Consider the following 17,259-nt stretch of genomic DNA (forward strand, 5'->3'; position numbering starts at 1 on the left):
GGTTAATTAGCATCTCTAAAGCTGCCAGTATTGTGTGTGAGTCCCCCGTCTTGTGCCCTGTGCTGCGTGGGATGAACTCCAGGTAAACATGTATCTTAATAAGCAGCTGTGCGATGCAGGGATTCAGTCATTAAGAAGTGCACTTTCCTCCTGACCTATCGCTCACCTGAGGTGTTACCCACCTGAAGTGATGATGACAGTAGAGGTTGGTCTCACTGAGGTCTGGATCACAGCTGAAGCAAAGTACTTCATTGCAATAAACCCCCCAAAGCTCGTGACTCTACAGAAGAGCACGCGAGCCAAGCTAAATAAGAGACCAACCACAGTTAGAGGCTTCAGCTTAAAAAGACATAGAAAAGCTTAAAAAGACTTAGAAAGACAACACACACACACACACACACGCACACACACAAAGAGCTTGTATCCCGAGAGCAGAACTTACAGTGACAGTTGCGACTTAAGATCGGACTCTATTCGAAAGCATTTATTAGGTGCGAATTTTTTTCTAATTAATAGACGTACCACAGAATGAGTACATAACCTCCATAAATAGTTTATTTTTAAACAGAAAAGTTGCAGCAGTTGCAACTATGTGATCCCTCATAAAAGTTCTTGATATAGTCAAGCCTTGACTAGCCGAGGTCAGATCTATCATACCACGTGTTTCCCTCATTGTGAATCTGTCAACATTAGACACAGAGTCCAAGTCTCCTTCTTACGCTGTCCTTATTCATGCCTATATCCCCTTAATCTGCCACAACCTTTATCAATTTAGCCCCTCGGCAGGAAAAAAAGACGACAAGAAAACGAAAAACAAAAGAACATGTGGTCCCACCATAATCCCCACTAAGCTCTTTGCCGGCAGAAAAGGAGAGTGTTGCATAACACAGATGGAGGAAAACCTGCTACAAAATGCAGTGCAGTTGGTGCATCGCTGAACAATGATCGATCATAATTTTTATTTATTTGTGTCCTGAGCTGACTGGGACTCCAGCCCTTGCCGTGATAATGCTTAGCAAATGGATATGGATACACACAACAAATGCACATGTATTATTAAATTCTTCCATAATGCATCACACACGCACACACACAGGTTTGTAATTATATCTTTGTGGGGACTCTCAGTTCATTTCTATGGGGAAAAGTCTATTCCCAATATGACGACCTTACCCTGCTCTAACCTTAACCTTTTTGGCATTTTTAGTTTTTTGATTGCATTCACAGATGTTTGTGGGGACCTGAAAAATTGTCCCCACAATGTCAAAATAACAGGCTTTTATCACATTGTGGGGAACATTTGGTCCCCACAATGTAATATAAACATAATCCACACACACACACACACACACACACACACACACACAGGGCTGCTGGAGATCCTATTCCAGAACCTATAGGCACAAGGCAGGAAACAACCCAGGATGAGGTGCCACCCTACCAGAGGGCACACTCATACCATTCACTCACACATGCTCACCTATGCGATTTGGTAATTCACCTTGTCTTATTTTTGGAATGTGAGGGGAAACCAGAGTACCTGGAGGAAACCCCACAATGACACGGGGAGAACATATAAACTCCACACATGGACCCATAGTGGTATATGTTTATAAATATACATATAAATGTGTGTGTGTTTTTGTGTGAGACCCAGGTAAACATCAATCAAAAAAAATGCCAAAAAACTTGTATTTTGTTTGGTTAAACAAAACCAAATTGGTTAAGGTTAGGGCTAAGGAGGGGTTAAGGTTGGCTATGACCCTCCCAACTTCATTTTTTCATTGTGACAAGAACATGCAGGTTACCATCCTAAGAAAACCCCTCTGACTCTCTGTCCCTCTGTCCCACACAAGCCTAGGGCTGCAGAAGCTACTCCTCCTAGTTATTTTAGGCCCTGCCTGTCACAGCTGCCCCCACGCTGCCTACCTCTGGGACCTTACTTTACTTCTCTCTCTTCTCTCACCCCTCTGGTCCCGGTAAGTTGCTGCTCCATGGTCTCTCCTCTGTGTGGTCTCCAATTTGCTGTGCTGCTAATTTAGCATGTTTCTCTGAGGACAGTGCAGCTTCTCATTTGTATAGGAACAGTTACCTTACTGAGTGCAGTTAGCTGTGTGACTCGCCTGAGTCTCCAGTAGCCAGGAATACTTTGGCGGGTAGCACACACACACACACACACAGGCACACACACACACACACACACACACACACACACACACACACATACATACATTTTACCAAAGCATAGTATTTCACATGAGAGTGAATCATGGTTTGTGAGCCTGTAAGTCAAGATGTAAATTAAGACACATGTACATAGCATGTTCCATTCGGACAGGACAAGAGCAATATGCAACAAGTCTATCTGAAATAAGCTAGCTGAACTTGAACGTTGAGAGGGAAGACACGCCGGTTCCAATGAAAATCCCATTGCAATTCCAGTGTGCAGTTTTGTAGTGGGCTCTGAGTTTATGCTTTATACTGTACTATCACTGACTGCAGTAAGGACAAGGCTGGAATAAAAAATAGCTTGACCATATTAAGACGTTCCTAAAATAGACTATGGCACTGGAACAGGTGCCATGTGACTGCCTGTGGAATGAGAAGGGGTGTTGGAGATGGGGGAGGGTCAGGGTGGAGAGCTAACTTCCTACAGATAAACAGGGGGGAAGAAATGATACTACATGACCTCTGGCTCAGGACTTTTCAGAACAGAATGCTCAAAGAACCATTTGCATACATGGTTGACATTCAAAGCATATTTTGGAAAAAATTTGGCACAGCACTTCTGTATTAACTTTCCAGGGTCAGGAAGTATATATTTACTGATCACCGACATTGATCTGCTTTGGATTCTCATATATATGCATGTTTTTTTTTATTTTTTATTTTAAAGCAATACACTGAAAGGATGAGGCATTTACCACAAAGTCACTGTAATAAAAATATTGTCTTTCATACCATGACATACAACTGTGTGTTTTATTCTTATTTTGCTGATTGTTCAAGACCTGTATATAAAAAAACGGTCAAGGTACAGTGCCAGTCAAAAGTTTAGACACGCCTAGTTTAAGGTTTATTTGTACAATATTCTATATTTTAGAATAGTTATAAAGACATCTAAACTATAAAATAAGATATATCTCATTATGCTCTGACCAAAAAAAGTGTTAAACAAAAAAATACTGATAATACTTTGTTGAGGGCTGGGGGGGGGGGGGGATTCTCTGGTTCAAATCCCTGGATCAGCAGAGTGATTCCACCATTGGGGCCTTAACCCCAGTTGCTCCTGGGACTGGCAGACCCAGTTTTCTCCTCTATGTCAGTTTCATGAGGTGGCCACCTGGGAACCATCCATCCATCCGTCCCAACTTTCAACTTATTCAGTACAAGGCCACATAGCGCCTGGAGCCCATCCCAGAAAATACAGGGCAGCAGAAATCCGGGATGGGATGCCAGTCGCCACAGAACCTGATATTCATGATAGTTATACACATTTGACGTGGCCAATTTCGAGTGGAATGATTTTCCAGTTCTGTTCTGGAATTATTCACGTGAAGTTATTTTCCAGGAATGTCTGGTAGAATGGAGAACCAAGCCACACTCTCAGAGGTCACTGCTGGTGCCTGCAGCACTGCAGATCGATGTGTGGACACGACGGAAGAGTTAAACCAGCAGCTAGAGGACATCATCAGTACGTACCAGTCAGAGGCCAGCCTGGTGGAGCTTGAGGAGCCTGAAGAACTGATCGGAGATCAGGATGCGGTGGTCACGGGCATGATGGACACCAGCATGGGCAAGGACCAAAAACTGGAGAAGAAGATGCTGAAGGCTTTAGGTGGGTATTCATGGAGCATCAGGAACTGATTCAGAAGGACTTTGCTAAGTAAACAAATAAGTATATCAGAACGGAAAAGAAAAATGAAACGTTTTTGGGGAGACTTAAATGGAACCGCATAATAAAGGCTGAAATGCTACTGAAATGCTGAAATGGCCATTTTTCAGACTGTGATGGATACATGCAACTGCAACCCAGTTTTAAAACATAGCGATGACTTGGTGATTAAAATGCACGGTCACCTGGTTAGATGGATTTAAGTGCTATTCCTCTTGAGTATATTCAAATCCGCATCAAGGATATTCATGGGCTTAGAGGAAAAGGGCTGTGTGACCTTCTCTGTTAATGCAGGGAAGGAGGGAATGACTCTGATGCAAAATTTGAACAAGCTCAGCACTCCAGACGCAAAACTCGAGGCAATTATCAAGAAGCATGCTGAACTGGTGAGTGGCCCTGCAAGCCAGCCTTGATCGATAGCAAATAAATATAGCCGTAATAAAAATAAGCTTGACAAAGAACACTTTGAAAGAAGAAGACCTTTTGACTTTTTATGTCTGTCTGACTAACACAAATTGCATAATTGCAGTTCTTGTTCATTTGCCTCAATTAAGCAGAAATAAATCCAAGGCTGCATTGGATGATGTGACCAGTTTGAAACGTGAAATGCAGAAAAGAAAAGAATTCTATGTATAATTTTAGTTTTAGGTTTTAGTTTTAATAATACTAATGGGCAAATGTATAAGAAAATGCTATGAAGAACTAATAAACTGATGCTTATATGTTTGAAGTAAAAGTCCGTGCTGTTGAGATATAGAAGTTTATGGGGCTCTCTCATGCCCATGTCCTTCACAGCTGGAGGAACACCGCACAGACCAGAAGCAGCTGAAGGTCCTGCAGAAGAAACTGGTGCAGGTCATGAAGGAGAAGGATCTGCTGCAGAGCGAGCACAGCCGGGCAGTCTTAGCCCGGAGCAAACTGGAGGGGCTGTGCAGGGAGCTGCAGAGGCACAACAAGACCCTCAAGGTTGGGTTAACATGAAATGATGCTTCGTTTGCGCAAGTACATTGTTTTTTTTTGCATATCCCATCATGCTCTCCTCTGAGACATACACATAGACCAAAGCATAAGGTTTGCTGCAAGAGATTCTGGGCCCCTAACCCAAACCAATTCAATTATGTTTCACATTCTTTTGATGTGGGGTGAAGCATTTAGTCTTGCTGCCTCACATGTCTGGAACCAGGGTTCGAGTCTCTGCCTGGGCTCCATGTGTGGAGTTCGCATGTCCTTCAACATGTCATCATGGGCTTTCTCTCTGGGTACTCCAGTTTCCCACCACAGTCCAAAAACATGCTTAGCTGAACTGGAGTTACCAAGGTGCATGTGAATTGTTCCCTGCCTTGTGCCTGTAGCTTCTGGGATCGGCTCCAGACCCCCCGTGACTCTGAATAGGGCAAGTGGGTGCAGAAACTGAAAGCGTAAAAAATGAACGATATTTTAGTGTCCCTGTCTTGGAATTGTCCCAACTCCCACACCCCTTTTGGCACCCCTGGCTCTAGACAGGCATTTGTCCAGTGCTCTGGAGAATTTCAGGGAGTTTAGGGCCTGGCACAATGGTCAACATGTGACCATTCTGCCAAGGAAGGGATATGAACTAACAACCTTCCAGTTACACGCATAGAGGCCTAATCCACTGAGCTACAATCTCCGAAAAGAAAACAAACTTTCATGGACAAGACAAGACAGGCAGGGACACTGACCACTATACTGATGCATTGATTGTTTCTGGTGGTCACTGATTTTTACTTGGTTTCTGTGTGAATTTCACTGGCTTGTGTTTTCTCACATGTATCATGTCTGTAGGAGGAGACCCTGCAGAGGTGCCGCGAGGATGATCTGAAGCGCAAGGAGATCACCACACACTTCCAGAACACGCTGACGGACATACAGGCCCAAATTGAGGAGCACAGTGACCGGAACACCAAGCTATGTAAAGAAAACGGTGATCTGGCAGAGAAGCTGAAAGGGCTTATTGCACAGTATGACCAGCGAGAGGCGGTAAGTCAGCCTTAGATCTTTAGCGTTTAAGGATAGTTACAACTCATTTGTGGAGTTCTCCAAAGGTAACCATATTTTGTTCTGTGAAAGCGTTGGTGCTTTTTGCATCACCTGCTGATCGGACTGAAGAAGGTGGAACCGAATCTGAGCAGAAAATGGACTGGTATAATCTACATGGACACTCTGCACATTGAGTAAAATCTCCATTTCCCTCACTTTTCTCTTTCAGAACTTGGAAAAAGTCTTTAAACACCGCGACCTGCAGCAGAAATTAGCCGAGACCAAACTTGAACAGGCAAAACTTCTGCTTAAGGAAGAGGGAGAGAAACACAAGAATGAAAAAGAATGCGTGAGTCGTACTAGTGGCACAGAAATATTAACTGTACGAGATTCGTTTCATGTACAAATGACAATATGGACAGAGTGTATTCTTTACAAAGCAAAATGTAAAATACGGTTACATCTGTGTTTACTCACCTACCATTAGTTGTACCGACTTTAGTTCCGTCATGTACTTGACTAAGACAATTAGTTTTTTTTTTTCTATTTTAAATGCAATTTTATGAATATCACCTGGTTTTAATTTGGCCCCAGCTCCTCAAGCAGACTGTCGAGTTAACAATGCAGGTGAAGATTCTGAAGGAGCAGGAGAGTGTGATGAAGACCCAGGTAAAAATCCATCACACTGTCTGTCATCAAATAATTTTCCCTTTTGATCTTCCAAATCAATACATTTTGAGTATTTTCCTTTGTGGTTTACGAGTAACACTGAATCTTTCCCAGCTCTCCATGTACTCCGATAAGTTTGATGAGTTCCAGGGCACAGTGTCCAAGAGCAAAGATATTTACTCCACTTTCAAACACGATATGGAGAAGGTTAGTCCACCCTAAAATAATGTACATAAAACATCATTGAACAATTCATGGCCTCCTCTATTATAATATATATGGTAACAAAATCACATTAAATATATAATATTTTGTAGATGTCAAAGAAAATTAAGAAGCTAGAGAAGGAGTCCAACACCTGGAGAACACGATTTGAAGGCTGCAATAAGGCTCTTGTAAATATGGTTGAAGAGGTAATGCTCATTTATTTCAGTTTTTTATGCTTTTCAAATCATCATACCGTTGTGAAAAAAAAATGAAAAGAAGTTCTTTGGATTCATTTATTTTTCATGCGCATCTTAGAACTGAGAAACCGGTCTTTTATGCATTCTAGAAAACACTGAGAGACAAAGAGTTGGAACTGTGCACTCAGAAGATCCAAAAGCTGGAGAAGCTGTGTCGGGCACTCCAAGAGGAGAGGAAGGACCTGCACCATAAGGTCCAGGGGATGCAACTCCCAGGTGACGAGGTGAAGGTGGAGGCAAAAGACGAGCTGCTACCAGGGGAGAATGCTTCTGAGTATGCACATTTGGAGGAATCCATGACGGCTGGTGAAACTCTCCTCGCTCGTAAGCTAGCCAGCCTAAAGGTCGAACAAGCCATATTACAGGAGATAGCAACGACATTCACAACCTCGGAGGAATTTAACCAGGAAGCAAATTCAAGCCAATGCCCTGAAGTGCAGCAGGATTCCCAAAAGGAATACTCACCAGTTCAAGACCAGACAGCTAACGCCCAGGAAACCCCAAATCAATCCAAGACCAAAGAAACAGACAATAAACTGGAGGCAGTGCATTAGGATATGAGGGATGCATAACAAACATTGGTGGTTGGCCCACATTGCCATTGCTGTGAATCTAATGTTCATTGCAAGACTATGTTTTCTTGTTTGCAAAAATTATCTACAAAAATAAGTGAGCTCTGACCTTCAACAGTCTGTCTGTCTTTGATTTCTTGAGATAAGCTACTGTTATTTTCCAAAAATAGTTTTTTAATCATCATTTTTAATTTCTGGGTATTTGTGTTTCCATTTTTGCTTTTCCCCCTCAAAATAAACATCCAATAAAGGCTTGATACGGTTGCTGGCTTTGTGAATTCCTGGTGGTTTTCATTTTCCTCGCATTGGCAAAACTTCGGGTGACACATTTCATATATGGAAATCTATTACTGGCTTGCCACTGATAACACTAACAGCATAGATCTTAAACCTCTAAATATTTAATAAAGCCTTTGAAACTGTTGTAATGGAGATCTTAATATAATGTGATGCAAAGTTATATACAAATATTTGATAAGATTATCACACATACACAATAAATTTGCTTTCTGCATATTTCGCACTTGATATATTGACAACAATCAATCAAAGTTAATGCCTTTCCAACTAATCAAGTGAATGTGCAGGTGTGTGTATATGTGTGGTTTTGTGTATTTAAAACCTAAGGTAGACAAAGCCAGCCAGATACCAAGTCTTTGGGGTTCTGCAAGTTGTGATTTAAATTGAATTTATGAGTCTAGTTGTTGAAGCAAAGGACCAAGGAATGAAGAAAGATGAGGAAAGAGGTAACGTTGCATATATTCCGCCTCTCACCAGTCGATGGTCTGTTCCAGATCAATTGCTACATAATGTATTTGTGTCGTATTTCATTGTTACATTTAAAGTATATTTTGAGACATTCATGGACATAGCATGTTACTTACATTACTGTAGCATCTGAAATATTCATTATGCTTTGTTTATATTGTATATTGTTACAAAATTTGTTTATAACCCTATCTGGTCCAGGGTGTGTACCCTCCTTGTGCCACATGCTACCTTGGAAACGCTAAAGGCTCCCTAGAGACTCTGACAAGGATAAGAGGTTAGAAGATGGACGGATTAATAGATTTTTATATAATCCACACCTAGATGTGTGAGAATGACATCTAGTGGTGTAAAATGAACTTTAAAAATTCTTAAGTAATGATAGTAAAACACACAAAACATGTAACCACATTTGTAGAAAACAAACAAAGCTGATTGTCTTATACCATTTATATTACTTTATTGCTGCCACGGTTCAAAGACATTTTAACTGAGATCTCTAAATTGACCACAGTGCATGTGCGTGGCCTGCAATGGACTGGCATCCCGTTTATGATGCACCTATACCGACCGCTCTCTGCTGCCAGGGATATTCTCCCTGCCCTATGACCTTGACCAAAAAAAGTGGCTGGAAAATGGATGGACAGACATGACATTGCTATATGATAACATCTTTGAAAAAAGAAGACAGATTGCCTTGGACATAACGCAATTTTTTAAGCACTATTGCGAAACTCGCCAAACTTAATATTAAAATTTAATACATTGCAATGACCTTATATACTGTAAAAGGAAGGACCTGCTGTTTGAATTACTCTTAAGAAAAGGCAAACATGCAGATGTAATCATATTTAATTGGCGGGTGCAAGCTCAGAGGAGACAACCTTGTTTATGAGCAGCTAAACAGTCTTTGGCCTCCCGTGTCTAATTTGCTTGCAAGACTTTGTCAACTGTCTGCCTGAAACAGTGTACATAGAATTGACGCTTTCACACCGTAATTGGCCTGTAAGACATGGTAAAGGGTAAGGGGAAGAGAAAGGGCCACTGTCTTTGTCCGAGTCCTGTATCTTACATTTGCATCTGGGTGTCCTTTGTGCCCCTCGGCTGAAGTGCGCTCTCCAAACTCCCGCCAGAGCACGACTAAACTGAGAAAGAGAAGTTTCTCCTAGTAAAAGTTCATTTCGAACGGCACAATGCTCCATTGTAAGTTATCCTGGCTCTCTGTTGTCTGTCATGATTGAGGATTTTGTACTGAGCGTAGGAAAAAATGTGGGTATTCTTAATTATTTGACTTGTACGTGGATGACAGCATATTTTTGCCTGTTTAGTATAGGAATCATAATATTATATATATTTTTAATGTACTATATATATTTTTTTGTTTCCGTTCCTGCTTGAAACTATGTAAATCCTCGTTGATACTTTAGGAAATTCCACAAAGGACATGTTTGCAAAAAAAGTTATGGGAAATATGTTTTTGAACACATTCATTCATGGGTACATTTGTTGTTTTAGCGGAATTTTGTTTGTGATGTGTATTTTTTGTCAGTAAATCGTGTGGCTGTATTTAAAAAACACAAAGCCTGCACTCTCTTACTGCCTTGCTTTATAGAGGATTTAAATATGCAAGAGCACCTCATTGTTCTGTTCCAGTGTAAATATCTTCTGTGAGCCAAAAAGGCAGGTCTGGAGCCGGAGCACTGGCCCATGTTTTCTCACAGTTTTTCGTGGGTAAGGGGCTTTTACTGTAATGCTGTGTCGGGCGGCTCACCTTAGCATGGCTGCGCATGTGTGTTTGGGAGTCGGTAAAGTTTTTTTCCTTCTCCTTTCCCTATAAGAGGAGAGCCTCGTTACTTTCATCCCGCACAGTCGGGTACAATGCTGCCCTTTGACGAGCTGCTGGTCGCCGTAGGAGAGTTCGGGCCTTATCAGAAAAGGCTCTGCATGTTGTCATGCATCACCGGAATCTTCTTCGCCTTCCTGTACGTGGGCGTCGTGTTTCTGGGCAGCACTCCAGCACACCGGTGCCGGGACCCAGGAGCAGAGAGGATCCAGGAGTTATGCGGCTGGACAGAAGAGGAGTTGAGGCGGCTGACGGTGTCCCGATCGACGCCGGGCACTTTCAGCGACTGTCAGAGGTTTGACGTAGACTGGAACACCACTCGGTTCAGCTGCAGCAACCCGCAGGATGACCTGAACTCCCTCAACACCACTCGGCTGGCTCCCTGTGCCAATGGCTGGGCATTTGACCCATCTCTCTCCACCATTGTCTCTGAGGTAGACTTTTAAATTCTGAAGTCGTTAAGTGGATGTTTGTTAAATCGCCAGCCATGTTACCTCAGCGGACTCACAAAAAAACGAAATAGTTTACTTTTATGACTCTAGAACCATATAAAAATGTAAAAAAATTATAATTAAAAACAAAGCATATCCTTGAATTGGCAAATTGCGTATTGATTGATTTTTTTGATACTTTGGTATATTATTTTGATTAATATTGCAGCCCCTTACTGAATGAGTAGCTATGGAAAATGGAGGTATAGATAGATATTTCTTTTTATTGAATGGCATAATTTTGTGCAGTTCCAGTTGGTATGTGAGAATGCATGGCAGGCGGACCTGAACCAGGCATTTTTAAACGTCGGCTTACTCCTGGGTGCTCTGGTGATCGGATATGGAGCAGACAGGTAGGAACTTGATTAGAAAAGACATATGATGTTTTTATATGTGGTTGAAAAAATTCCAGGACATCACACAGACCAAGAAACAGTTAGGAGTTACAAGAGCACGGACCGGCCATATGGCAGGAAGCATGCACATGCCACTACTCTCATACTTATTTTGTTATTTCATTTTAAAATGGGTGAACCTTATTCAGATATCAGATACAGTTTTTGTTCGCCCCGCCTGCATTTGCCTGAGTAACACTTAGCAATTTGGAAAATGTTGACATTAAAACTTTAATATGCAGTATAGAGTTTAATGCTTGATGTTAGAACTCACATATACAGTATAACCTTTTAACCAATAAGATCCTATGGGCTTTCAACTCTCCAGATCTATACATTATACCTTTGACCCAATTATTTTGTACAACTAAAGCTAATGCTGTTAGCTTATTGCTAACTTGAACCAGTCCCGCTAAGAATCCCTGACTTTCCTTTTTAGATACGGCCGAAAGCTCTGCTTCCTTATTTCCATTTTTGGACTTGGGATCTCTGGCGTAGGGATGATATTTTCCCCGAATTATATAGTCCTTCTGGTGATCCGCATCATCCAGGGAGTTTTTGGAAAAGGGGCGTGGATGTCCGCTTATGTCCTGGGTAAGAGCCCCGCATCTCACGGCTTCTGGCTGGAGGGCCGTCGCTGTTCCTTTAATGGGATTCGGCTGGGTAACACCGGATGAGCTCATTGCACCTAATTAGGTTGCCGGGGCAGGGATGCAATTAACATGGGCCGTTCCCTTTTCATCACCCAGTAACTGAGATCGTCGGTTCCGATCAGCGGCGACTGGTGGGGACCGTGGCCCAATTATTCTTCACCGCCGGGGTCATCATTCTGCCGGGAATCGCCTACCTCATCCCGTCATGGAAGACGCTGCAGTTCTCCATGTCTGCTCCATGCTTCCTCTTTTTGGTATATTACTGGTAGGTGGGTCTTTAAAATAAGATCACTCTTAAGATGCTTAGCTATCGCTTTTTCTTGTTCCAAAGCAAAGAACAAGGGGGAGCCTTAAGGGGGTGTGGCCTAAAGCCATGTGGGGTTTGGACCTGATAACCTTCAGGTTGCAGGCCGTTGCTCCCCCTTCAATGCAGAGCACTGCTTATGAGCCATGAGAAATACCCAGGTGAGGTTACAGCACCTGTAACAGCTCCCCTCCCATACATACTGACACCCGAAAAATAAGTTCTGTCCTGACATGTAGTGCTGTTCATTCCCGACTCTGAGTTGTCCAAGATTGGATTTGTTCCACTTCATAATAAAAAAGGATTTCATTGGCACTTTTATTGTGCCGCTGAGACATCAAGTCTAATTCATTCAGCTGCAAATTAGTTCATTTGCAGTCTAGTGCCTTCATACAGGAGAGAGTTTGGATTAGATTAGCAGCAAAAAAAATCCAGAATAGTAGAATAGAGTGTGACTGTATTCATACAGTACATAAGAATCACAGGTGCTTCAGATAATGGTTTTTGCTGCTTCTTCATTAAAAATTTCATAAAGCATCAGTGAATAATTATTATTTTATTGTTTATTTTGTTCGTAAGTTTCCTTATACGTCCATCTTCCGAGTAAATATCCAAGATGGTATCATGGGAGAGGTCGGGGGCCTATGACAATTAGCATAGGTCACGGGGGGGGCACCCTGGACAGGATGCCTGTCATCGGCTTCTCTTTCTCTAAGTCACATGTGACCAGAATACTTTGTGTGGGGACTTATTTCCTCTGAAGGCTCCTTCCAGAGTCCCCAAGATGGCTCCTCTCTATGAGAAGGACCACGGAGGCCATGGAGATAGTCAAGCATATGGCCAAAAAGAACGGAAAATCCCTCCCACAAGATTACATTAAGGTGAGTGTGTTTGCAAACATTTGGTGTAACAAGAAAAAAAAGCATCCACAAAGGCAACAGACACATTCTGTACGATTCATCACATTACGGCAATACAATAAAGTACAAACTAGAAGCTCATCATTCTTTCCGTCTCCCTCATCCCCTCCTACACTTTTCTTTTCTGTTTATTAAAACACACATTTCATACATGTATTTCAGATGCAACTTCTACAGCCTAGACTTGAGGATAATGTATCCAGCAATGCAGTTCCCTGGGATGTTTTTAAGACTCCTCAGATGAAGAAGATCACTTTAATCTTGATGTATTCATGGTAATAACCTGGAAACTTTTCACTAATGAAGAGGCAGCAATTTATTTAATAAATATATTGTAAAGCACTACATTCACGTGATCTAAGGATCTTGGATTATATGCCACTGCTACAGAGATCTTACACCACTTGGTGATCAACACCACAAGTCAGCTGGATATCATAATACCCAAGAAATTGCTTGAATATGAGACTCTGTTGAAGCAGAATTACTGTATATTTAATAACAGCCGACTATAGCTTGTGTCTTTCACACACTGTCCACAAAGAAACAAGTTCTACTTTAGGTAGCTATAAATATCTCCCCAAGCCAATTTTGTAACTTCTTAATGTTTCTTTCACCACACAATACCACAATGTCCATCCATACATCTTAGTAGCTAATGGATCATGTAAAATGTCACCCCATAAAAGCCAAAGCTCTGTTTTCTGGAAAGCAGAGACGCACTGTGGACTGAACCTTCAAACGTCTGCTGCTATTTCATGGCCTGGAGGTTGAATGCAGGACATACCTAACCTCTGCTCTGGACACTTCTCCAGGTTTACCAGCTCAGTGGTCTACCAGGGCCTGATAATGCGTACCGGCATCATTTGGGGCAACCTGCACCTGGAGTTCTTCATAACTGGCGTGGTGGAGCTGCCCTCTGCTCTGCTCTTCTACCTGACCGTTGATTGGCTTGGCCGCAGGATCCCTTTTGCAGCATCTAACATCATTGGAGGGTTGTCATGTTTGGCCACTGCTTTTATACCAGAAGGTAATGACCTTTAAAATATGTAATATACATACATGGGAAGTGGAATTAACACATTCTGGACAATTATGTGCTTTGTGGGGACAGTTTGGGGAATGGCTGTTTCTGTTACACCATGACTGTGCTCCAGTGCACAAAGTAGGGTGCATAAAGATATGGTTGGCTGAGTTTGGCGTGGAAGAACTTGACTGGCTCACACTTCACAGGCTTTAACGACGGGGAGTAGTGAAATATATAAAAATGGACGTCTGTTGTTGTTCCATATAGATATCTCATGGCTGAAGACCACTATAGCTGTCATTGGAAGACTAGGAATAACGCTTGGCTTTGAAATTGTGTACCTAATCAGTACTGAACTTTATCCCACAACATTACGGTAAAGACCTACCGCTTTTAGTAAAAATTAAAATGTATTCTGTATTTGCATACAATAGGAAAGCAATGGATATTACAGCTCTGTCAGAAATGATGCAGGTGTGCGTTCTATGATGAATCACCATAGGAACCTGGGCGTTTCCGTGGTCTCGTCTCTCAGTGATATCGGTGGAATTGCAGCCCCGTTCCTGCTCTTCAGGTTAGCCAGCGTGTGGACAGAACTTCCAATGGTTCTATACGGTAAGATGCGGCGCAAGCTGCGCTTCTTCTAAGCTAAATATAAACAAATACTTTAAAGCATACCACTGTGTTTTCCTCAGGACTCATGTGTTTAATCTATGGAGGTCTGGTTTTTCTCTTGCCCGAGACAAAAGGCATTGATCTGCCTGAGAGTACTGAGGACATAGAAGCTCTGAAAAGGTAAAGTTATTATCTTTAAAAAACAGAACTTTTCAATTTGCCCAATTCCGTGTTTCCAGTGTCACGTTAAAAAAAGGCTTTCAGTATATCGGGAAGTGATCTGTATGCCGTACCTAAGAAATTACTCCTCCATATCTTTGACGGAAGGCACCCATTCACAGAAGCACACAGAAAACTGAATGAACATGAACGTTAATGCTTAAGTGATGTTCTTGGAACCAGAAATTGCATGTACGGAGTCAGCGTTAGTTTACAGCAGTCAAATGAACTCATTTGGGTGCAAAACGTTGTACGAGAAATGAAGAATTTTCCTCCAGGGAAGACTGTAGCAAGTGGAAGTTAAGTTGTTGAAGAGAGAATTACATCTGGCTCAACAACAGACAAGCAGGTTTGAGAGTTTTAGCTGGTTTCATGAGTGTTTGTGTTACTTTTGCCAGAGTTGAAATGGCACCTACAAATGGATAGAGGCCAGCTATGTCACTGCACAAGCTCCCGAAAAGCTGAACAAACAGGACGTTGCCTCCTCCAGCAAGGAATGGGAAAATGGGCGGAGCCAGGGCAGACCCAATCACAAAGCAGTGCGAGTTTATGTCAGGATCCAGGTTTTTTACCATATATGCAACTTTCAGGCTTGATAAAACTTGCTAAACACAATGTGTAGAGTAGAAATATGATTGGACCTATCTTCAGGTTATTAATGAATGCCCTAAAAACGCTTTAAAACATCTTGTCAGTCATCAATCCTTTTTTTATCTTAAAGATACGTCTGGGTCTCAGCCCGTATCTTGATCATTATAGGGGAGAGGTCAAATATACGGTATAACATAAGATACATCACACACATTTAACTAAATCTCTTCAGTAGCAGCGCAGTCAGTTGGTTTTGGTTCTTGTCGCACCCTGCACACAAATACGTACGTCTGCTTCGAACATCTCTCGACAAATTCTATTAAGGCTTTTGTGGGGTGTAAGTATGACCGGACACTATTTGATAGGATGTCAGTCAACAGATGACTGCATATTCGTTTTTCAGGATATTTAGGTAATATTGTTTTGCTAGACTGACATTGAATGATATGAAAAGGGGCAAAATGGTGGATCATGTGATTCAATTAAAATGGTATTGTCCTATCTTCACGTAAATATTCCACTTCCGTTACATAGAGCAGGCATTTAAAAAGACAGGCCTTGAGCAGCTATAAAGGCAGGCCTTGTATATCATAATGTACCATTTCACATGATTTATTTTGATCAAGGGTCTGAAGATCACAAAATCTAGTGCTTGTAAAAACATACCCCATTAATCTGAGTTTCCCCATGAAAATGTCATACTGCAGTGAAGCTACACTTAAACCTTTACATAAAACTAAGATTCAGTCAAGTAATTTAGCTACAACAGAAAATGAACAAAACATTTCAACTTTTGCAGAATACTTAAATCCATTAATAGAACCAAGATAGCTGTAATTCTTTTAGTTTAGCAGTTGCCTGGATTTGTACATTATGCAAATTAGGGGGGGAAATAGTACGATATAGTTTAAATAAAATGTACACATTTTATTCAGAAATATTGTGCGATTGGATTAGCAAACCAGGGGACCCTGATCATTTTGAGACCCAAATTTAGTCTAATTTCAGTAGTGTAGCGGTCTGCAGGTTACTGAAGAGAGCTGCATGTTTTTCTTAACCTAAACTGTGTTGTGAATATAATTAACAACTTTTGATTTTAACATTTTTCTATATTTCTTAATTTTTACATTATATAGATTACAGAAAGTACAACAAATGAGGATCACGAACAAAATTACATTTAGCATATTGTTGGTACAACTATTACTGTAAAAGCTGCACTTAAAATGAATTTTAGGTTTTCATAACTTTGAATTCATATTTTGTTAGGTCATGTGGTGTGTTCCTTGCTATAAGAATATCTCAGTTTTCCCCAATACACAAGGCCAATTATTCACCAGATAAAGATAATCTCTTTTACTGTATTGTTATTGTTTTTTTACTAATTGTATTTTGCTGTAAAATTCAACTGAAGCAACTCTGAATAAGAATATTCAATATTAAGAAATGTATATGAAAATTCACCAAAATATTTACCCACATAAATCTTGTGAGAACACAGTGCGGTCTAACTTGTCATTTGTTTAAATTGTTTACTTAGCAAATCTGGCTGGATGAAAATGCTGCTCGGTGACTCACAGCCCCTGAAAGAGATAATCTCCTTCCATTCAGCAACACACAGCAGTTTTGTATGCCAACATTTTGGTTGGTGCTTGAAGAGATATCTTACTAACAAGCAATGACTATGGAGGTTATTACAAAAGGGGCCATTTAGTGCACATGACCACATAGCTGGTTTGCAGACTGCTTCAGGACACTGTAGATCACATGCGGTGCTCGAGCGCCGCTTTAACCCCTGTACCGTTGCCACAGAAACGCCCTGCCAGACAACCCCA

The 17,259-nt window shown here is 41.4% G+C and overlaps 2 protein-coding genes across 3 annotated transcripts; both read left to right on the forward strand.

Annotated features, from left to right (window-relative positions):
• The first annotated feature begins 1,844 nt into the window (after window positions 1–1,844).
• On the forward strand, window positions 1,845–7,862 carry txlnbb (taxilin beta b). The gene is made up of 10 exons (XM_048974024.1): window positions 1,845–1,979; window positions 3,572–3,838; window positions 4,190–4,281; window positions 4,691–4,861; window positions 5,699–5,893; window positions 6,123–6,242; window positions 6,488–6,562; window positions 6,677–6,769; window positions 6,880–6,975; window positions 7,116–7,862. Exons 2-10 carry the CDS (start codon window positions 3,574–3,576, stop codon window positions 7,578–7,580), a joined length of 1,572 nt encoding a protein of 523 aa, XP_048829981.1. The 5' UTR covers window positions 1,845–1,979; window positions 3,572–3,573; the 3' UTR covers window positions 7,581–7,862.
• Window positions 7,863–10,074: 2,212 nt separating this feature from the next.
• slc22a3 (solute carrier family 22 member 3) lies at window positions 10,075–16,915 on the forward strand. Of its 2 annotated transcripts, XM_048974022.1 has the most exons (11): window positions 10,075–10,643; window positions 10,950–11,053; window positions 11,535–11,689; window positions 11,845–12,013; window positions 12,816–12,933; window positions 13,135–13,247; window positions 13,788–14,002; window positions 14,267–14,375; window positions 14,502–14,614; window positions 14,695–14,794; window positions 15,232–16,915. In XM_048974022.1, exons 1-11 carry the CDS (start codon window positions 10,245–10,247, stop codon window positions 15,257–15,259), a joined length of 1,623 nt encoding a protein of 540 aa, XP_048829979.1. In that variant the 5' UTR covers window positions 10,075–10,244; the 3' UTR covers window positions 15,260–16,915. The 2 variants fall into 2 exon arrangements, with proteins under 2 accessions (XP_048829979.1, XP_048829980.1); XM_048974023.1 differs by lacking the exons at window positions 12,816–12,933; window positions 13,135–13,247.
• Window positions 16,916–17,259: the final 344 nt, after the last annotated feature.

This window comes from Brienomyrus brachyistius, chromosome 14 (genome assembly GCF_023856365.1).
Source record: "Brienomyrus brachyistius isolate T26 chromosome 14, BBRACH_0.4, whole genome shotgun sequence".
Lineage (NCBI taxonomy): Eukaryota > Metazoa > Chordata > Actinopteri > Osteoglossiformes > Mormyridae > Brienomyrus > Brienomyrus brachyistius.